At 52.8% G+C, this 20,793-nt stretch overlaps 9 protein-coding genes across 9 annotated transcripts; 3 read left to right on the forward strand and 6 right to left on the reverse strand.

Moving 5' to 3' along the window:
* Positions 1–1,293: 1,293 nt before the first annotated feature.
* On the reverse strand, positions 1,294–3,040 carry BP01DRAFT_207249 (SMP-30/gluconolactonase/LRE family protein). The gene is made up of 3 exons (XM_025571062.1): positions 2,631–3,040; positions 2,016–2,575; positions 1,294–1,963 (listed from the first exon to the last, which is right to left on the reverse strand). Exons 1-3 carry the CDS (start codon positions 2,762–2,764, stop codon positions 1,422–1,424), a joined length of 1,236 nt encoding a protein of 411 aa, XP_025426582.1. The 5' UTR covers positions 2,765–3,040; the 3' UTR covers positions 1,294–1,421.
* Positions 3,041–3,316: 276 nt separating this feature from the next.
* Positions 3,317–3,895, reverse strand: BP01DRAFT_387183 (Yae1 family protein; the record flags this gene model as incomplete). Its single annotated transcript, XM_025577722.1, has 1 exon — positions 3,317–3,895. One exon carries the CDS (start codon positions 3,893–3,895, stop codon positions 3,317–3,319), a length of 579 nt encoding a protein of 192 aa, XP_025426583.1.
* Positions 3,896–4,137: 242 nt separating this feature from the next.
* BP01DRAFT_350961 (methionine--tRNA ligase MES1) lies at positions 4,138–6,612 on the forward strand. The gene is made up of 2 exons (XM_025573819.1): positions 4,138–4,352; positions 4,417–6,612. Exons 1-2 carry the CDS (start codon positions 4,219–4,221, stop codon positions 6,239–6,241), a joined length of 1,959 nt encoding a protein of 652 aa, XP_025426584.1. The 5' UTR covers positions 4,138–4,218; the 3' UTR covers positions 6,242–6,612.
* Positions 6,613–6,725: 113 nt separating this feature from the next.
* Positions 6,726–8,844, reverse strand: sonA (putative nuclear pore complex protein (SonA); the record flags this gene model as incomplete). Its single annotated transcript, XM_025579398.1, has 3 exons — positions 6,726–8,036; positions 8,116–8,304; positions 8,827–8,844. The coding sequence occupies 3 exons, from the start codon at positions 8,842–8,844 to the stop codon at positions 7,215–7,217; spliced, it is 1,029 nt and encodes a 342-aa protein (XP_025426585.1). The 3' UTR covers positions 6,726–7,214.
* On the reverse strand, positions 8,565–9,847 carry BP01DRAFT_206664 (uncharacterized protein). The gene has a single exon (XM_025571060.1). It carries the CDS (start codon positions 9,580–9,582, stop codon positions 8,938–8,940), a length of 645 nt encoding a protein of 214 aa, XP_025426586.1. The 5' UTR covers positions 9,583–9,847; the 3' UTR covers positions 8,565–8,937.
* An 823-nt stretch (positions 9,848–10,670) lies between these two features.
* Positions 10,671–11,350, forward strand: BP01DRAFT_307844 (uncharacterized protein; the record flags this gene model as incomplete). Its single annotated transcript, XM_025572316.1, has 4 exons — positions 10,671–10,769; positions 10,833–10,882; positions 10,951–11,134; positions 11,198–11,350. 4 exons carry the CDS (start codon positions 10,671–10,673, stop codon positions 11,348–11,350), a joined length of 486 nt encoding a protein of 161 aa, XP_025426587.1.
* An 826-nt stretch (positions 11,351–12,176) lies between these two features.
* Positions 12,177–16,408, reverse strand: rgsC (putative intermediate filament protein (Mdm1)). Its single transcript, XM_025573820.1, has 2 exons — positions 13,644–16,408; positions 12,177–13,578 (listed from the first exon to the last, which is right to left on the reverse strand). The coding sequence occupies exons 1-2, from the start codon at positions 16,288–16,290 to the stop codon at positions 12,524–12,526; spliced, it is 3,702 nt and encodes a 1,233-aa protein (XP_025426588.1). The 5' UTR covers positions 16,291–16,408; the 3' UTR covers positions 12,177–12,523.
* Positions 16,409–16,985: 577 nt separating this feature from the next.
* On the forward strand, positions 16,986–18,124 carry BP01DRAFT_307914 (bifunctional phosphatidyl-N-methylethanolamine N-methyltransferase/phosphatidyl-N-dimethylethanolamine N-methyltransferase; the record flags this gene model as incomplete). Its single annotated transcript, XM_025572318.1, has 5 exons — positions 16,986–17,034; positions 17,102–17,141; positions 17,211–17,227; positions 17,359–17,788; positions 18,046–18,124. The coding sequence occupies 5 exons, from the start codon at positions 16,986–16,988 to the stop codon at positions 18,122–18,124; spliced, it is 615 nt and encodes a 204-aa protein (XP_025426589.1).
* Positions 18,125–19,031: 907 nt separating this feature from the next.
* BP01DRAFT_207282 (uncharacterized protein) lies at positions 19,032–20,484 on the reverse strand. The gene has a single exon (XM_025571063.1). It carries the CDS (start codon positions 20,350–20,352, stop codon positions 19,117–19,119), a length of 1,236 nt encoding a protein of 411 aa, XP_025426590.1. The 5' UTR covers positions 20,353–20,484; the 3' UTR covers positions 19,032–19,116.
* Positions 20,485–20,793: the final 309 nt, after the last annotated feature.

Consider the following 20,793-nt stretch of genomic DNA (forward strand, 5'->3'; position numbering starts at 1 on the left):
ACATGCAACGATGAATTGATACAGACGAGGCACAAGATTGTAACCGTTTCGAGCGAGCTTAACTAAACAGGCGCCACAGCGGATACCATCGGTAATGGGACATGCCCTTCGCGCTATCTCAGTTAAATCCTTCTGGAACGCAACATTCGGGCGTTTGCTGCAGGGCAATCATTATTGAATGATCGAATGATATTCCATCGCATCGAGGTGCCAGGCAGGCATGTGATGCTATCCGATTACCGGCAATCCATCACAATACTCTTGCCGCCAGCCACTAAGATCCGTGAAATTGCTTGTGCTCAGCTTCGCACAAAATCCCGGTCATTTATCCCACGTGTTACTTGAATCATGTGTCATGCGTGATCTGCGCAGGCCATGGAAAACTCCGAGATGCAGCCGCATCAGCAGCTTGTCTGTCTGGACTGTATTCAATTAATGTACTGATCAGTAAGTCATGCATCAGGATTCCCTGGAATTTGGCCTGCAGGACAACGCTGCAAGTATGAAGCTCAGCTTGCTCATCGTCGGAAGCAAGATCCCGCCAGACTTATCGCTGAAACGACGTAAACGGTTCTGCATAGTGGCTTAAGCAAGGGCGTTGGTGTGTCTTGGGTGCTTCGAATTCGATTTTCGACTCTTGGGGATATTTGGTGAAAAGCATGCTCAAGTAACACCAAGTGGTATGATACTCCGTGGACCAGGGATTAGTCGAGTAAGCATTCTGACGAACGTAGGCTAGTCAAGTCAGTTGTGCGAGTTCCCTAATTCATTCTTCCTTGTACTACTGAACACTCACCGCCATTGCTTCTGTATCTTGTCTATCATCTTTCTTCTTCTCTGCTTCCTCTTCGCAAAGCTTCCCTCAATCGGTTAAGATCATGCAGCCGGGCTCTCCTGGTTGCACAACTTCTCTGTGCACTTGCAAGCACACATACTGGTACCCAGCGCGACAGTATCTGGAAGCGACTGGTAAATTTCCGAGTCTAAAAGATACAAGACTCTTTGGAGGACTGACAGCCAGGGAAGCAGATTTCAGAATGAGGGACGGTAGAATCATTTTAGTAGCTGAGGAGACAAGATCGAAGATAGATTCCGACATGGTTCAAAAGATAAGTGCAAAGCTAACAAACAGTGTTTGCACCAGCGGGCTCTGCTGCGGTCTTTAAATTGTTGAACGCGCTTCCACTGGATGATACTACAAAAATTCCTATGAAATTTGATCAAACCGGCAAACTTGATTCGTGGTTGGTGCTGTATTATCTACAGGGCTTGTCGGAAGACATTGTACCCTGACAATACTGCCCAAAAGCTACTTCACCGACCCAGGGCTCCGGTATAGCTGCGAATATGGGTAGAATGGTCCAGGTCTCTAATGATACTGTAATGAGACTCTAGTGGCAGAGCTTTGTAGAGGGTCCAGCCTATTCCAGCTTTTGGCCGGCCAAATCCCACTCCACTCTGCTGATTCCTCCAGTCCCCATCAGCCACAACGTCTTCAGTTCCGGACCCGTCCAGGCGAAATTCTGAACAGTGTAATTCGTCTGAATAGTGATTAGCAGTTCCCCAGACGGATCAATCACGTCAACTCCACGCCCACAGCCCGTAACGATATAGCCATTCGCAGCAACCTTTAGTCCATCGGGCACGTATCCAGGTGCTAGGTAGATAGGCCGCTTGTTGTAGGCATGAGCTCCATCCTGGCTCACGTCAAAAGCATAGATGGTCCTCCGGTAGGTGGTGTTAAATGTAGTGCCCGCATGGCCGTACTTGGGATCGACTGGGCCGCTGACAGCAGCCGTATCACTAATGTAGACAATTGATCCGTCCGGAGTGAAGGCGATGCCGTTTGGCTGGCCTAGGCTATCATCAATCACAACCACTGCGCCAGATGAAGTGTTGTATCGATAGCTAGCACTGGGCAGCTGGGGAGGTGTGTCCGTGAGACCGTTGAACCAGGAATAGTCTGATATCATGTGTTAGCAAGTCGCACAAGAAGGTACCGCTCTATTACGTACCTGGATCAGTGAACCATATGTCTCCTGTTTTAGGATGGACGGCAACATCATCAATCGTGTTGAAGTAGTATCCAAAATAATTGTTCACCAAGCTCACTGTCTTGTTAGTCTCCGGATCCAAAGACCTCAATCCCACCCTCTGCTCGGAGCCTCCAATTGAGTTGTTACCGCCTGAGGCACCCCAGATGATCTTGCCGTTGTGAAAGGTACCGCCATTTGGGGCGTACACGGGGGGATCGGAGAGAAATTCGGATAATGTTGGAGGGTCCTGGTTGAGGTCGATCACTAGTTGCGGCAAATAGCCGGCGGGAGGAGCCAGCTGCGACAAATACAGCTTGTTTTGCGCTGGTACATAGACAGGAGCCTCGTGCACAGCCTCATTCACTGCAAAAACGTACTCGTAGCTGGGGTTTGACCCAAGAGCCTCGAGGCCTTTCTCTTTGTTGTAGACAACGAAATCGGCCGACTTGATGTCATTTAATTTCGTACCGTTCGCTACAGTGGTGTCTCCAAAGGTCGTTACGGCGTCCATGGTGCTTACATTGCGAAAGAAGTGGTAGCTAGTTATGCATTAGACAGATGATCTATGATCTAGCTCTGTGCCATGTCACTCACGGTAGGACATTGCCGTAGCGATTGACGCATACAACGGAAGGCCCACAGTTCTCTGAAATGGGCTCTGTGACTCCTGTTTGGGCTTGAGCTAGCCCGGGAGTAAGCAAGACTAAAGACAGAAGGATAGACTGCATGACGACTACCAGGACAGAGATTGAAGAAGGCAGTCTCAGCTAAGTGGCAAGAGATTTTGGCGGGCCAAGATCAGTACTTATAGACGCATGACCACCACGCATCCAAAGATGGAGAAGCGATCACAGAAAAGGGAAACGGTGCTTGACAAGTGTGCCTGGTTTTTCCCCGATGACCAACTTCCCTGCCAGCACATCCGAGACACGGTGAGAAGGAAGGGCCCGGTGTAGGAGAAAGGGCCGACTTGGCGGGGGAGATCCGAAATCTGCAACAGGAAACCTCGGCTGCGGGAACTGGCGAGCGATTGGCCTCGCGGTTGGCCCGAAATGATCTGAAGCTATTCAAGCAGGCTAGCCACAACACGGTAGTGTCTTTGACTATCAATGGCTTTAGCATGTGGGGGACGACCTCGAATTGGCTGATTGAGCAAATAGGGTCGGAGAATCTCCGATTGAGAAAGCAAACGATCCGTTGCCTCTGTTGCCCAAGGCAAGGCCACGGCATCCCTTGCAGAGCCATCCGGTAACAATCGCGGACTTGCAGCAACGGGGTCCTTAATGCCGAATACTTAATGAACTGATGTCTTCAATGCTGCCTGTCCCGTCACCTGCAGCTGCAATCAATGTCTCCTTTGCGTCCGGGTGGATGTCCGAATTGTCTTCTCTTTCACCCAGCGCCCGCTGAATGAGCTTGGCCTTCATAACCGCGCCTTTGTAGCGTTCATCCACATCATTGACAGCCTCCTCATCGTTCACCATCGGCAGAGACGCCGGGTCGACTAATTCGAGCAGGGTGTCGAGGTTCTTGGCCAGTCTGGGGCTCGCCACCAGCTTGGGCATCTCCTTGCAAAGCGATGGGTCCAGCAATCCTTCGTCCGTCGTCTTCTCCGTTTGTGATTCCGAACCGGCCTTGGCAGAGACAGAGGGGTTGGAGTCTGCAAGACGTTGAGCCCAAACCAACGCTTTTCCGTACAGTCGTCCGATCTCGACGAATTTCTCGAACCCTTTCTCGACGGCAAACACACTCCCTTCGGTGTAGCCAGCTAAGGCACCATCCGCGGAGCCCAGGTTAAAGCCCTCTTGGTAGAATTCTTCCTCCAGGTCCAGTAGACCGTCGAGCAGATCACCGTCCATTGTGGATTTCTTCGCTTGGTGTGGGGAGAAACCCGTAGCGTGAGGGAGGGACAGCCACTGCGCAGGAGTGAATGTAGACAAAGAAAATGCAAGAGCAACACAGAGAAAAGGAACAGAGAGAAAAAATAAAAAGTGTGCAATGGAGGGGAATCGCAGCGATAAAGTGAGCGATAAGCAAAGTTGTTGCGGAGAAGAAAGGCCGAAAGAAGCGATGAATCATCCTCCTCCGGCAGCGGAAGACATTTTACTTACCCCTCCTCCCATTCAACCAACTTCCCCATCAACATCACTCCACACCTTCTCCCTCCATCTCACCTACAAGCATGGCGTCCGAGAAGATCCTCCCTAAGAAGGGCCAGCGTAATATCCTGGTCACCAGTGCCCTGCCCTACGTGAATAACGTCCCCCACTTGGGTAACATCGTGGGCTCCGTGCTCAGTGCCGATGTTTTCGCCAGGTCTGTCTTGCCCATTGTTACAACGAATCTCATGATTTCTTGATCTAACTTGTCACTCCATCAGATACCACAAGGCTGCCGGACACCAGACCCTCTACATCTGCGGTACCGATGAGTACGGAACTGCGACGGAGACTAAGGCGTTGGAGGAGAAGGTGACCCCCGAAGAGCTGTGCGCCAAGTACAACAAGATTCACCAAGAAGTATACGAGTGGTTCGAGATCGGCTTCGACCACTTTGGCCGCACCCCGACGCAACAGCACACCGAGATCTCCCAGGCCATCTTCAAGAGACTCTACGAGAACGGCTACCTGACCGAGAAGACCGCCGAGCAGCCGTTCTGCGAGACCCACAACTCCTTCCTGGCCGATCGCTACGTCGAGGGCGAGTGCCCCCGCTGCCACTACGACGATGCCCGTGGCGACCAGTGCGACAAGTGCGGCCACCTCCTTGACCCCTTCGATCTCATCAACCCCCGCTGCAAGCTCGACGGCGCCACCCCCGTCCGCCGCGAGACGAAACACATCCACCTCCTCCTGGACAAGCTCCAGCCGCAGATCGAAGAATGGTCTTCCAAGGCCATTGAAAAGGGTGACTGGCCTAAGAACTCCCGCGTTATCACGGAGTCCTGGCTGAAGGAGGGTCTCAAGGACCGTGGCATCACCCGTGACCTGAAGTGGGGTGTGCCCGTGCCCCTGGAGGGTTTCGAAAACAAGGTGCTCTACGTCTGGTTCGAGGCGTGCATTGGCTACCCGTCCATCACGGCTAACTACACGCCCGACTGGGAGCTCTGGTGGCGCAACCCGGAGGACGTGCAGCTGTACCAGTTCCTGGGTAAGGACAACGTGCCCTTCCACAGCGTCATCTTCCCCGGTTGTCAGATGGGCACGGGCGAAAAGTGGACCATGCTGCACCATCTTAGCACGACTGAGTACCTGAACTATGAGGGCGGCAAGTTCAGCAAGTCGCGCGGCATCGGTGTGTTCGGCAACAGCGCCAAGCAGACCGGCGTCCCCCCTGATGTGTGGCGGTACTACCTTCTCAAGAACCGCCCGGAGACGGGCGACACGCAATTTGAGTGGCGGTCGTTCGTGGACAGCAACAACAGCGAATTGCTGGCCAAGCTGGGCAACCTGGTCAACCGGGTGATCAAGCTCGTGATTGCCTCGTACGGCTCGGTGGTGCCCGAGTTCACCGTGCCCGAGTCCTTCCAGCCTACCCTTGACGAGGTGACGGCCACGCTGCGCCAGTACGTCGAGGAGATGGAGGGCGCCCACCTGCGCGCTGGTGTCGTCAGCGCCATGAAGCTGGCCGAAATTGGTAACGGGCTAATCCAGGCCAACCGGCTGGACAACTCTCTTATTGCCAACGAGCCCGAGCGCGCCGCCGCCGTCGTCGGCACTGTGCTTAACCTTATCCACCTCCTTGCCAGCGTTTTCGCTCCCTACCTCCCCGCCACCTCCAAGTCGATCAACGAGCAGCTGGCCATCCCCTTCAGCTTGATCCCGGCCCTCGACGACCTCAAGGACGGCTGGAAGCCCGACGCCGTCAAGCCCGGTCACAAGATTGGCAAGGCCCAGTACCTCTTCTCCCGCATTGACCCCAAGAAGGCCGACGAGTGGCGCGACCTCTTTGGCGGCTCCCAAGCCGACCGCCAGAAGAAGGAAGAGGAGGCCGCCAAGATCGCCGCCAAGAAGGCCGCCAACGCCCTCGCCAAGCAGAAGAAGAAGGAGAAGAAGGCCAAGGAAGCCGCCGCTGCTGCTGCCGCTGCCGCCGCTGGCGGCGTCGAGGCCACCGCCAAAGGTGGTGCGGAGAAACTCACTGATGCCGACGAGGCCGTCGACAAGGTCACCGACGGTGTCGCCCAGGTGACCCTTCCTACCTCCTAGATGTGCACTTGTTCCCGTCCAATCATAGAAGGTAAGTGAGAACATGTCTGTTCCAGGGAAAGACAAGCGGAAGCGCAATAAACCCCTTTTTTTCCCTTTATCTTTCAGTTGTTGTTGCAAGTCTTTAGAAAGCGACTTGTGCAAAATGTGTTCCTGCGTTGTGTGGTTGGATTAGAACCCATTTACCCCTTGACGTACTCCTTTTCTTTTTCTTTTCCTCTGCTTTTCCTATACATACGCGCAGAGTTGATACGAGATATGATGCGGATTGATTCTTTTTTTTTCTTTTTCTCCATCTTTTGCTATAGCACTCGGGCGATGGAGATGATGTATACGACAGGGGAAGGGGGGGCGTGGGCGTGTGGCGTGAGTTAACATGGCCTGGACCCATGTAGTTTCGGGGTCTTGCGCGGATTTCAACAGTCATCGAGGCATTTAACATGGATCTCTCTTGCGGCCAATATCATAGAGTAGTCTTAAATACCCGTCATGGTAGAAGACATAGAGATGAATTTTCTTCCCCTTTGTGTTTCCGCGACAGGTCGGGGACTAATGGTGATGACTCCACCCTTTCAGAGTACATCGCGTGACAGCGTCTACTTTACAATGCTTCCCTACTTCAACCCAAATGACAAAAAAATCGGACCCGATTCTAACCTGAAATGAATCGCTCAGATGCATTATACTCAGAACCAAAAAAGAAAAGATCATAGTGAGGAGACATACATAAAATGGTGAAAAAGGAAAGGGAGAAAGGGAAGAGAGAAATGCGGATAATGGCCTGGAGTGCAAATTGTTTGATATTTCTGTCAATGCTTGTTGTTTCCGCAATCTCTAGATGTCCCGTTGAACATCGGGTATACCGCACACATACGCCTTTGGCATGCATGATACACGAATGCACGCAGCACTCTTCCTCCCCTATCTCTCCTCGCTTCCTTCTCCCGGCGTTAGACCACTTCTCCCCACCTATTTACCGCTTGCGAGTACCCGGTCTGGGCTTGACTTCCTCCTGCGCGACGGGGTGCAGCATGACCTTGTTGGGGAGTTGTGGGGTGTTCGCGGAGTAGCCCTTGCTCCAGTCATAGCTGACGGCGTAGGCGAAGATGGTGCCGCCGCGGTTGAAGGCGGTGGTGGAGATGGTGCCGCCGACGGAGGGGTAGCCCTTGAGACGGTGTTTGGCGTCCTTGTCCCAGAAGTGGAAGGTGCCGTCGCTGCCGGCGGTGCTGAAGGTGCCGTGGACGGGGTGGAAGGAGATGGCGTTGACCGAGTAGATGTTGCTGACGTCGCGCTGGTTGGGCGGGGTCTCGCGGTGGCACTTGAAGCTGAAGTTGGAGCTGGAGTCCTTGTCATCGACGTACTGGATGGCGCAGCGGCCCTCGACGCTGCCGACGGCGAAGCCCGTGGAGTCAGCGAAGCAGCTGACTACCCGCGTCTGCCACTTAAGGGGGGACTGCATCGTCTTGAAGAACTTGGTCGGCTGGTCGAGGTTGATGATGTTGATGTAGCGGTCCGCCGTCCCCACCACCAGGAGCTTGTTCTTGACGTCCATTGTGTAGACGCGCTCCTGGCACTCCACCGTCGCGATCGGGGTCTGTTGCCGCAAATCCCAGTACTTTATCGTCTTGTCCCACGAGCCGGTGATCAGCAACGGGGTGGCTCCCTGCGGGTTGGGAATCATGTGGCAGCTACGGATCGGGGCGTCGTGCGCGGCCACCTGGGTTGTCTGACTCGAGGCGAGATCCAGCATGCGCGCCGCCTTGTCGGCACCTGCGCCGACGACTTTCGTTCCATCCTAGACAGAGACATTGAGGCGTTAGTTGCCCAGTCGGACGGATGTGTGATCTGTTGGCGAATGACGGGGAAAAACGTACCGGTGACCAACAGCAGTTCAATACCGGGGCCTCGTGCTCAAACAAAGCTTTTCCTTCACTCTGTCCCTGTTCGTTGATCTCGTAGATGCGCACCTTCTTGTCCCACGAGGCGACGGCCAGGTGTTCAGCAGCGGGGGAGAATCGGATATCCGAGATACTATCTTCCGGAGGTTGGTTCAAAGGGACATCCTTGGAAATGTCACCGGTGGTGTTGGAGGCACCGGCTGACGACGAAGCGCCAACGCCACCAAAGAGTGCGGCCATGGGGACGAAACTTGTGTATTAAAGAGTAGTAGAGGTGGGTGTAGCCGGAGACGATGATAGCGCAAGCTCCGACACGCGAGACGAAAAAGGAAAAGCAGACGCGATGGGTAGATTTGTCGGCGGACGGCAGGATTTGGAGGGTGTTATCCTGAGCGAGTGAAGTGACAATGAAATCAGCTTCCCTTGATCCCTGCAAAGAGAAGCAAGAACTAATTACGTCGTGAAGGGAAAGCGTTGGGCAGTCAAGCACTGGAAGATCGACCAGAAGCGATGCTCTTTCGCCGATTGTCGTTGACCTCCAATATCTTCCTTCCTGCCGGACCACACCGCCTTCCGCCCAGCTCAGCTGCTGAGTCAGCCAGCTTCGCTCCGTGCGGCATCTGGCCCTCTCGATTTATGCACGCCTTGAGTGCTTCGACAAGTTGTTGATATATCCAACCCCATCACCATGGCCATGGACTGCATCTCGAAATTAACTGAGAAATTGGTTCATTCCATAAACACGACTCAATCTCTTGTCCTGTACACAGTACAAACCTGCTTGTAGTAGACTGCCAGTCACATTGTTGAAACGTCACGATACTCCACCATCGGGGTCGACTTTCTACTGGTTTGTATACCTCTACGAAGATGTACGCGGGGACCCAGGCCAGCACTCGGCTCAGAGTCCAGAATGTCCTTCCGCTCCTCTCCACAGACAAACGAGGCAGGCAGGCGACAGCATTGAGCATGAAACCGCAGGGTGAAGCTGATCGTGATTCGCAGCTCACGGCAAACCCCGCCCGGGGCTGCAAGTTGAGACTGTCTACAAACCAATAGCAGACCTTCCTGACCATGCGATCGACCGGATTTGACGGTCTGATGAATCTCCAGACCGGTCGGAGCTCCAGTGTTGCAGGAGGGTCCGGAGGCAGACGATGGCAGGGAAGTATCAGCGCACACATCACACCACCACCACCATTGACGGAGGGGTTGCCAGTCCCCGACCAAGTATGCATCCTTGACATGATCTGTCGTTGAGGAATCCTCGCACTTGTCCAGTATTCGTGTCCTCTCCCTTGTAGTCCTGATAGTCGTAATGTAACCCCCGACTTTTGACTCACGTGTTGCTGGACCCCAAGATGGATTGTACCATGGGAAAGCTGGAGTTTCGTGGTTGGCGTGTGGTGACGGAAAACCACGCATTTTGGTGAATGAAGTCATTCATTTTTGGAGAAAGAGGCATGATTGGAAGATGGACCGGGGGGGAAAGCAGATCTTCTGGTTTCATCACCCTTTGTGGTGTCATAAGAGATGTGGGTGGGTGGCAGTAACTATGCTAGACATGCTAGTAACTAGTTAGTAAGAAGTACTTTGTTCTTTTGGTGTCAGTGTCAAGTGGAGAATTTCCTCCCGCGGTGGGAAATGCGGGGTGCAGCTCTTAGTCTTTCTTAGTGGCCGCTTCCGACGTCAGGAGCTGCTCGTGTGATCTCACGATTCACTATACTCGGAGTACAACTTATGATCGATAGATCAATTGCATTCTGGTCGGGGGGAGACTCATGCCACCAGGGGGAAAGATCAGAGGGGGAAATGACTGTAAATGCTGTCACTAGATGCTGTAGATGTTGTGTTATACTGCTGTACTGTTTTATTACTTGTGGTGACTGAGTTTACCCCCCTATACTGAGTAAGTATCCATAACGACCAGTACTTACTAGGTACCACTTACCAGGAGGCACCACAGAGTATAATTCCGTATTGACTGATGACTCGTTGATTTTCGTGCAATAGACATGGAACCTGGATGTGGTTTCATGCGTTGAAGAGGAGGAGGAGCCAGTCAGCTCACTGTCTCCCCCTCCCTCACTGAGTCTCTCCGCTTCACTTCATCCGGTCTCTTAAAGTTCCAGGACTTTCCCCCTGCCCTTTTCCTCTCTTCTCTTCCTCTTCTCTTCTTCTCCTTCTCTTCCTTCTTCATCCATTGTGAACTATCCATCTCTCATCCACTGCCTTTCTATCCGCTACTTCCACTCCATATCACTGTTCGGTACGTTCATGGCCCTGACCCTGGTCCTGGTTTCCATCCATCCCAAATCATCTTGCACTGTATTATCCTCTTCCCTTTGTAGCTTCACTCTGTCGTCTGACACCATCTTCCCATTGCCAACATATCGACAAGACTAACCGAACACCCCTCCCCGTCACAGTCAGTGACCCCAGACACATATCTTTTCCAACCATGTCGGAAGAACTCACCAGAGTCGACTCTGCCGTCGCCGGTCTGACGATAACGGCCAAAGACGAGAAGCATGTGGTCGTCGACGACAAAGCTGCCGCCAAGGACAAGGACAAGAAGCACAGACGTGCCTCCTCCACCGCCGAAGGCGTCTGCAACATCAAGGAACTCGGTATGTATTGGAACCATTCACTCCCGCCCTTGCCAGACTATCCACTAATCGCTCCGAATAGAGGAAAAGAAGATCGAATTGACTCTGCCCATCGAAACACAACGCACGGGATGGTAAGACTTCCTTCCACTCCACTTCACCAGCCACGATAGAAACCCCCATTGCTCACCTCTTTCAACAGGAAGCTCAACACCTCCCCGTCCACTGTCGAAGACAAGGACATTCTCAAGCTCCCCCTCGTTAACCCCCCTGTCAAGAAGATCGACCTACGCTTCCCCCTGGGGCTGGAGGTCACGGCCCGCAACATGAAGGGCGTCACGATAAAGGATGCGCTGGACGCAATCTACAAGCATTTCAAGAAAACGGTACGTATTGCCTTCCCGTCACCCCCTTTTTTCCAAAGAGCTAGTCACTGACCACCGACAAAGCCGGACGACGTCATGACCGATCCCTACCTCAAAGGTTTTGAGTGGGACAAGGATGAGTGCTGGACACGCCTCATTGTCCACCAGACCAAGCAGGGACCCCCCGTCCAGACCAGCAGCAAGAAATCCAAGAAGAAGAAGAACGAAGACGCATAGAGAAGTTCCGGCAACATCCCTTCACCCCGTTGCCTCCCCTTTTCTCTCTTCCTCAATCTCTCCGCCCCCGGCGTACCCAATTTACCTACCGTACCATCTTCTCATTAAAGTTGGTCGCAAGGGCGGGGAAGACGCCATTTAATACTTTGTAATCCGAAACTCTCTCTCGATCTTATGTGTCTTTTAAGGTGTTTTCTCTATCTCTCTCTCTTTCTTATGATCTGATTTGTGGGTCACATTCGTTTTGTTCTCGATCGTCATGACGTGTCTCGTCCTGTTGTGGGAGCCTGGGTGTTACAAGGCTGGGATGGGAATGGAATGGAGTGTGACGTGAACCGCACTACAACTGACTGACTCAATATCGAAATGAAGCTCCTTTCGGCCAGTCACTTTTTCATTCAGCGTACACAGTCAGACAGGATGGATACGTAGCTTTATTCTTCTTGACTGACTGGTACAGAGGATGTACCCCGTCGTTGATAGATAGATAAGCGTGCGTAGATGATAAGTGCGTAGATCCGATCGCCAAGACCAATACTAGTAGGTACAACCCATCATAGCGGCAAGCACTATTGTACTATATTGTAACTTAGTCTCCACTTTCCCCCATCAGAACCCCATTTTTGATTCGTGCGAATCGGGGTTTGTTTACCCACGGCCAAGCACTAGTGCTTCGATGTTTTCCCCCATTGCTTCTATATCTTGTTCCCATTGTATCGAAATGCAAAGAACTGTGTAGTGTAACACGCATCTCATATTCAGAAATCCTTTCACTGAAGGATGACATTTCACCTGTCTGGAATACCCAATCGCCATGCAACTCTTTGAAATTTAGTATCAATGTTAGTATTCTAGGCGGAAAGGGACCCCAGCAAACACCCAATGACAAACTATGCTTATTTGCAGATCGAGGGCCGGGTGTTGAAAAGAGAGCAAACACTGGAGGTAAGAACCGACGGATTGAAACATATGCAGAAGGACTCAATTCAGAAATGGGAACGCCCGCTAAAGTCAATGCAAATGGACTGGCAATGTATCCAGGAGAAACGGGAGAGAGAAGGGCAACGGGGAATGGGTGAGAAGTACCCCGGGAGGAACTGCAGATATTCATGCTGAAAGAACAACATTAAGCCATTATCATTGCATTGGGGAAGGAGACTTGAGATCTTTGGTTCAACGCCCTCGTCCGACGCCATCAAGACCACCGACACCACCGCTCACTCCCCCGAACAGCACCAACACAATCTCGTCTAAGATTGTAAACACGAGATGTGCGTTCAAACGCGAATTGTTCAAAGTAGCGAAAATGCGTCGCGCGGCCGCCTGCGCGTTGGCCCGCCCGACCACGTTTCCAGCCAGGTCCGGGATCAAGGTCGCCAGGACGAGGCTCGCCTCGGTGCGGCTGCGGAGGCGTTCGGGCCCCGTTCGTACTTTACTCTGTCGTAGGGTCCCGCCGGGCCACATGGTGTCTTTGGCCAGAGCCAGATAGCGGAGAAGGGAGTCGTCCTGTACCAGGGCGCGGGCGCCCTCCCGGACTTTGCGCTCGATGGTGCCACCCAGAAGCTGGTGCAGGACGACGACTACGGCGCGCCCGCGCAGCCAGTTGTTGCCCTTGTTGAGTTCGAAGCCCTCGAGGAAAAGGTCGCAGATGGGTTTGATGAAAGGTTCGAGGTCGCGGTCCTCGAAGGCGTTGAGCTCCGCCTCGGCCTCAGCCGCAGTAACAGCGTCTTCTGGGGAAAGGGGGACAGTGCCCGTTGCGGTTGAGGTGTTGGTAGTGGTGTTAGTGGCGGCGGAGATGAGGTTCTGGCCGGCCGTTGAGAGCTGATCGAGCACGCCGAAATTGCCAAGGAAGTCGTCCATGCCGTCAGCGACAGAGTTGTAGATCCGGGTCACTAGATCTTTAGTCTCTCCGTCGCGAGAGCTCTGCGACTCATCGCGTGAAGTGATGGCTCGCTGCGACAAGAAGGCTCGCAGGTCCCGGCTGCGGCAGACTTCGGGGAGGAGAAGCAGTTTCTGCAGGTAGGTTTCAAGCGCTTGGCGTCTCTTCTGAAGAAATTCTTTCTGGAGCTTAAGGACCACCCGGCGGCGCGGGAATTCCAAATGTCTCACGGAAGGGTATCTCATGCGCAGTTTGGTGTGGAGTTCATGGAACTCGCTGTAGCGCCGCGCGACCGCCCAAGACGCCGCTGGCATTTGCTCCCCAGCATTTCTTTGCACTTCGATCACGTCTAGGAAGTATGTGAGCTTGCTTGACATCTTGGCATAGAAGGCGGGGTCGAGAATGAAGACTTACACATGGCGAATTCACGACCATCCTCCTCTTTACCCACTACGATGGATTTGATACGGACCGTGGATCGGCCATATAAGCTGTTGTCGCTCTCTTGAATGATGTACTGTTGCCGTTGCATTTCCTTACGATGAATCTCACGCTGGATGCTTGCCTTCGACTTGCGCAAGATTCTCAATTCTGCGGTGTTGTTCGTGAGTTCGGCCTTGCGTGTGAGAGTGTCGACCACGGATTCTTGTGATCCCAGCTTCTCAATCTCGATCGTGAGCGCCTCGATGGCTTCTGTCAGCCCTAGGTCTCCTGGGGCAGCTTCATGAACCTCATCTGCGGGATCCTTGTCTGTTGCCAGGGGTTCTTCATATTCATCTTCAATGAACTTCTGCTGGTCGGCGAAAAGATCATCGTCAAATACGCCATGACGCGAGGAGCGGTCAATGAGTCCAAGGGAGGCAATGCTCGGCTTAGGACGCTCGTCCATCCGATTCTCGGTCCGAGCAGACTCTAAGGAGCTGCGCGGAGACCGCGGGACTTGATCACCGGCGGTGAGACGCGTTGGAGATGCGTCTCCGCTCTTGAGATCTTCCAGCCTGCTGTTTTTGGGTTGGTTGGTAATAATGTCGTTCAATGCAGCTTCCATGGTCTCAATAACTTGGTTCTGGTTCGCCTCGTTATCGCCATTCTGGGATTCCTGACCAAGACTCTGGGTCGACATTGCGAGAGGATCGGTGTCATAGTCGTCATCAAACAAGGGAGCCGATCGGTCAGAATCAAAGGAGCGTCTGGAGGAGTCATCATCTTCGAGCTTCTTTCCCATGCCTCGTACATCGCTTGACGAGACAGCTGCTCGTCTTAGGTCTTTTGGTCTGGCATTAGGCTGTGATGAGGTACGGATCATCAAGGGAGGGAGCGGCCGTCTCTCAGGCAAGTCGGCGGCGCTTGGGGAGTGAGGCGCATGAGACACAGATGATGAAACTTCATCCGATGCGAGATATTTATAGTAAAGATCGGACTTTTTGAACTTGGGATAGTAGATGTTCTGAAGCTCCTCGAGCACAGCGGATTGGGTGGTCAGGATCACGGTCCGTGCTTTGCGGTACTGATCCGCCGTGGCTCGCTTGCCCGCGCTTAAGAAAGCTTTGACTGCCCGGCGTGAGTCTTCCGGCACTTTCAATTCCGGTTTGTTCAGGTAGCGCTGGCTGATTAGAGCCATGTCATTCTGATCGGTGGACGTCCACGTTGTCGAGCTTGGAGAATCCTCGTCTCCAAAGTCATCTTCCAGCGGATTGCGAAACCCATCAACAACGATCCAGAACTGCACCAGAGACATGAGTTTTTGTCGGTCCATAAACTCCATGAAATACGATAGACCAGAAGCGTCGTGCATCACATCGACTAGCGATGCCTCCCGTGATGCGCTGTTTTTGCGCCGGAAGTGCGATGCTGCCGCAGAAGCGTGCGATAAATGGCTGCCTGCCGGAGTGGAAAGCTTGGCCACTTTCTGATCCAAGACCCTCTTGGCCGTTTCCAACCGTTGTAAATAGGTGACGTCTTGTCCTTCAACCATGGATTCTCGCTTGAGCTGGCTTACAATGAGGGCTCTGAACCGTCTAGCATCGGAGATGTTGTCGCAGCGCCGAATCGCTCGTACAAACCTCTCAAATGCTCTTTCTGAATCGTGAGGACCCAGGCGGGGAAATTGACTCCCACGCTTCGATCTTGGTGCCGGTGAGGCATGCTCATCTAATGCTGCCCGCAGCTTTCGCACCGTTTTTCGATCCTGTATGGCCGTACGACCGTAGGCCTCCACTAGCTGGTTCCAAGTGTCCGGGTCTGACAGAGCCGCGGTGATGGGATACAATACCGCGCAAGCGAGGATCTCTCGGACCATGACGGAGACAATGCGACTATTAAGCACCGAGGCAGGAAACAGTTTAGGCAACAACCCGACGGTGATTTTGCGGAGGTATTCCTGCTCGACGAGTTTTTGATCCGTCAAAGAAAGTTTGGCCGCTGGGTGTAGATTGCCTTCCCGATACTTGCTCGCTATAGCCAAATCCAGTTCTTCCGACTCGGTGACATTCCGAGTGAGGTTTCTTCCCCTCACCAATCGCTCAGCGACGTCAAATTCCTTGAGGTGGGTTGTAAGTATGGGGAAAATCCTGGAGACCAGAAGTGAGACCAAGTCTTCTGCCAGTAATCGCTCGCGCAGGTTCTCAACGGCGGTTCGGATGACTCGGTCGACCTCGTTCACGAATGCGGGGTTCGGACTGATATGTCGGTACCATGATGCGACAAAGTCGCGCGTGACCAGACTCAAGACTTCATCAATGCCCTCCGAGACAACAAATGATTGAGGGTATAGCGATTTGGGTTTGTAGGTGGAACGACTTCGAACGCCCCGCGCTTCCTGGTCCCAATGGCGGTGGGTGAGGAACGCAACGGGGCGCTTCTTGAGGGAGGGGGAAGCTGCATCGGCTGTAGATCGCGTGGTAAAAAGGACAAGAAGAAGTAGCGTGGTTAAAGAAAGCAGGGCACCTAGTACCAGCGCATAACCCAGGTATCTGAGCACGGGAAGCCACTGGGTGGCCAGTCCCCACGCTATGAAACCTCCAACGGCCAGCAGAAGGTACTCTTGTCGCTTGAGGGCCATTGTCCCCGGATTAGTCGTACTGCCATGCCGGGTTCACGTAGAGAAAGAAAACATATTGCTGCTTAATCAATGTCACAAAAAGTCCGGCGAGCTTCCCCTGACTGGGGGAGAATATTGAGGGGATCGTATTATATGATCGAGATAACCACAGAGAGATAAGTTAAGTTAATGCATGAGACGATGATGATATGCAGGCGGTGAGGAAGTATGGTTGATCCGGAGTCCCGGGGGGGGGGGTCCGGTATGTATGATACAATACAATACCACTCTTCGATACAGTACAGAAGCCGGCTATACTGGATTCGGATTATTGTCAACAATGCAGCAGCTATACTTGGGGAAGACACTCAGCGCGAACATATTCACAGTTGCTGTGAGGGCTGTGCTAGAGACAGTAGAGCTACCCTGTACTCTCAGTGACTGTCAGTTTAAAGAGCATGTCCAGTCAACCTGTCTCAAAAGCGTTGGGGCCTCGGAGCCCTGAGCGGAGCAGCTGCCGGTGGGCATAAACGACGTCATGCCGTTTCGGGAGAGGGAGGGTTCGCTCTTTCTCCACCTCACATGCTGTTCTCTTTCTCTTCTCTTCTCTTCTTCTCCTCTCCTCTTCACACCTTCTTCTTCTTCTTATTCTTCTTCTGAGTTCATTATTCTTTTCTTTCTTTTGTCTGCTTTGCGTAGCTTCTTGGTTTTTCATCATGGCTTCCCTCGATAACTTCGTCGACTTGTCCCAACCATCTCTACAATGTATGTTTCAATGGCTGCTGTCCCCGGTTCTCCCCGCATGTGATTCTGACCTCCACTCTCTGTGTAGGGGCTGCCTTGTCCATTGCCTTCAACCCAATTTTCTGGAAGTAAGTACCAGTCAGAAATCCTCGATTCTGGTTCTCGTTCGACCAAACTAATCTAGATCTTGAATTTAGCATTGTCGCACGTGCTGGTTGGTCCTTCCCTCTGCTTTCACCTTCATCACTCGGATCTGCTGCCAGACTGGCGGCAATCCTAGAAGCCACCTACGTGTCTTCCTCGGCCTTTCGAATGACTGAGCCTTATTTCCATCGCATTCTGTAGAATACCGCAGTCACTTCCTGACCCGTATTTTCGGTGGTAACCCTTACTACGGCTGCTATTTCCTCGCCGTCACCATTTTCAGCATTGGTATCCTACGCGACCACATCTACCAGACAGCCCTGGCAGATCAGCCCTACTATGCCCCAGTGCACCAACCCGTCCTCGGCGGGCTACTCTTCTCCGTTGGCTCAATCCTCGTTCTATCCAGCATGTGGGCTCTTGGTGTGACCGGCACCTACCTGGGAGACTACTTCGGCATTCTCATGGACGCCCCCGTCACGGGTTTCCCTTTCAACGTTACCGGCTCGCCAATGTATTGGGGCAGCACCCTCAACTTCCTGGGTGTGGCCCTGTACAGAGGTAAAGTCGCGGGGCTCTTCCTGACAGCCGAAGTCTTCATTCTCTATTGGTTCGCTCTCCAATGGGAGGAGTAAGTATTCCTCTTTTTCATCCGCTGTGCCCCAAACATTCCCCACCCCCCCAACCCCAAACATCTTCTTCGAATGTACAACACTCCGGGTGAAAGCTTTCATACATGGGAAAGCATAATCAGGCCCTTAATCGACCATCCCAACGCGCCAATTTCGAATTCCCCCGCGAATGTTCCTGGCCCATATGCGATCTTTGCTGAACTTGAAGAATTTGGACATCCGTGATCCAACAACTAACCACAATATCCTCCTGTAGTCCCTTCACTGCCGAAATCTACGCCAAGCGCGAGCGCGAGCGTGCCAAGGGCAAGCAAGGTGGCAAGAAGAACCTGTAACTTCAGACGTCTCATATTGTGGTACTTCGAGACATCGATGTTCTGTCGAGTGCGGTCCTCCCATCCAGGGCTTTCCTGACATGATTTCATCCACGCCGGAATGCGATGGGGCTCTCTTCTTTTCCCAACGCGCCAGTGAGACGAACAATACAATTATGAGCTCCGGGACCTCTTCAACACTTATTCTCCCCTTCTTTGCTCCCGCATGGATTGAATCGCCAATTCCTCGGACCGCAAGCCCTGCCCTACCAATAACCCAGCCACATGTTCGTGTCTCTGGGTTCACCCTCTTCGAATTGCAGAAAGAGGATAAATGTACTCTGTACAACCCGCTCCACACATGGTCATCCTCAACGATACTTGACAACCTTATCAGCCTACCCCGAAAGAGAAATTACAGTACAAAAAAGCAACCAAACCCCACGAAAACGACGTCCGGTGACGAGCATAGTACAAGGAGAAAAGAAGATTACTAGATCACAAAATTGAAAAATCCACGGTGAAGAACGGCGGGGCATGATAAACTGTTTATTGTTTCACTTTTTCGTCCTATGTTATCCATTCCTGAGCTTCAATAAGAGTATCATGGTTATCTATCTATAGAATTCATTACTCTGCATACTACTCATCGCCCATTGGTCCCATAAGCGGCGTTTTCATGTCACCCGTAACAAGGCGGGGAGGGGAGAATTGAAGGGGGTATCATGTGTATGTATGGTGTGTGTGTGTGTGTGTGTGTGTGTGTGCTTACAATGCAATGTTGCAGAGACATTTTGACGGTATAAGGAGGTGGGTGCCGGGGGTCATCATAGGCCATGATCATGAATCTCAATATCTGTCCTCGAAAACTTCAATGTAACACCGCTAACTCCGCGCTATAGATCTCTAAAATGTTAGAAGAAAGAACCGATGCCTGCATTCGTATGTGAAAAGAAGAGCGGTAGGCTGTGCATGAGCGAGAAGAATTGGGCAAGGAAAGATAAGAGGCTGGACTAAGCCCGTCGACCTCTGCCTCGCTTGTTCGACGTCCGACTCTCTTCGACAGGCTCGATTTCGTCCTCATCCGCGCCCTTCTTGAGATCTTCTCCCTCGGCGAGACCCCATTTCTCGCGGTCGTACCAGTCTTCGCCGTCGCTCAATTCGCCGACGTGACCTTCCGCTTTGCACCATTCAAAAACATCCTCTTTCATACGGCAGGCGCGGAGGAGGCATTCCAGCATGTGCTCGAAGCCGCGGACTGTCTCCTCTTGCTTTTGAACATAAGACCAGAGAAGTCGACGTGTATCTTCTGCTTCGTTGGGAGGGAGGCCGAAATTAGGGTCGGGTCGGACAGACTCCGGTATGAGGAAGAGCGGGTGCGGTGTGGGTAGGCTACCCAGTGTGTCATCGGACGGCGATGGAGATAACGGCTCGGATTCATCGTCCTGTTGAGGATTGGCAGCGTTGGTCTGCGCCCGTGTTGTCATGCGTCGTGGGGGCTCTGGCGAAGACCCATCCGCCATCTCTGCATCCTTGTCTGTATCGTCTGCGGCATCGGGACGAGGTTCCGTGTCCGGATGTGCAGCTGTCGTACCCTCTGTGTCTGCCTTCTCCTTCCGTTGTCGGTCGGAGTCCGACGTTCGATCCTCAGCTGCCGTGGTGCTGTTCAGAAGTGTAACCCCATTGACTTGTGTTTCTTGCTTGGTTGTCTCTGAGTGATGCGGTAGGTCGCCGACGGGCGTGTCCACTTCCTCCGATTTGGGTTCTCTACCCTGGTCGAGCTTTGGAAGATGACTGACTTGTTTCGTCTGCTGATCTAAGGCATCAGCCATCTCCACATCTCCATCTGCGGCAGGAGTCTCATTTTGAGCAGCAGGAGACGGCTGTGACGCTGCAGTGACCGATGATGATCCTTGTGCACCATTCTTTTGCGCTGTCGATTCACTCGCCCGTAGAGGTGTAGCAATGCCGTTGGGTCCGTACTGTTTCAATGAAGGGGTGTGCGTAGTGCTGGCCATGCGGGGCTCGAATATCCAGCGATCTCCCGGTGTCTCAACCATTCCACACGACATCCAGGAACTGTCGCCCAAGAACTGTCTGTGTAGGTTTCTTGCCCGCCAGAGCAATGCTCTTTCCTGGCGAAGTTTGGCTTCGATTGCCTGCATCATGTGCAACAGTGCTTTCGACGTATAGGCATGCGACATGGAAGGATGGGTAGGGAGCTCTGAAGGATGCTTTAACGGGCACATAAAACCTGCAAACACATAAGAAAGAACAATTAGCCATTGATGTCGTCCCAAAGATCGTTTTGAAACAGCTGAGGGAGGAGTCTCACTTTCGAGCGCAATTTCAGAAAATGGATTCTCTTCCGCTGCCGCGGCATCTGCCTCAGAGTCTTCATCGTCGTCATCGAGCTCATCGCCTTCCGAGTCGTAGCGCACAGGGTTTCGCTGAAGAATGTAGCGCGTATGACCTCCGTGTTCGATTTTCTAGTCAAGACAAACCGGATGACGATCAGCCTTCTTGCTCGCGCCTGCTCCGCGTCTGAGCTTCCTTCCATTCTTCACGATCATTCCGGCCCCATGAACGAAAAGGAAAAGAGAACCGGGCGGAGAACAAACTCACCTGCTTGTAAAGATGCTCAGGGTGTATGTATCCTAAGGCTCCCTCTCGGACGAACCTGGCGTTTG

This window comes from Aspergillus saccharolyticus, assembly GCF_003184585.1.
Source record: "Aspergillus saccharolyticus JOP 1030-1 unplaced genomic scaffold BP01scaffold_64, whole genome shotgun sequence".
Taxonomy (NCBI): Eukaryota; Fungi; Ascomycota; class Eurotiomycetes; order Eurotiales; family Aspergillaceae; genus Aspergillus; species Aspergillus saccharolyticus.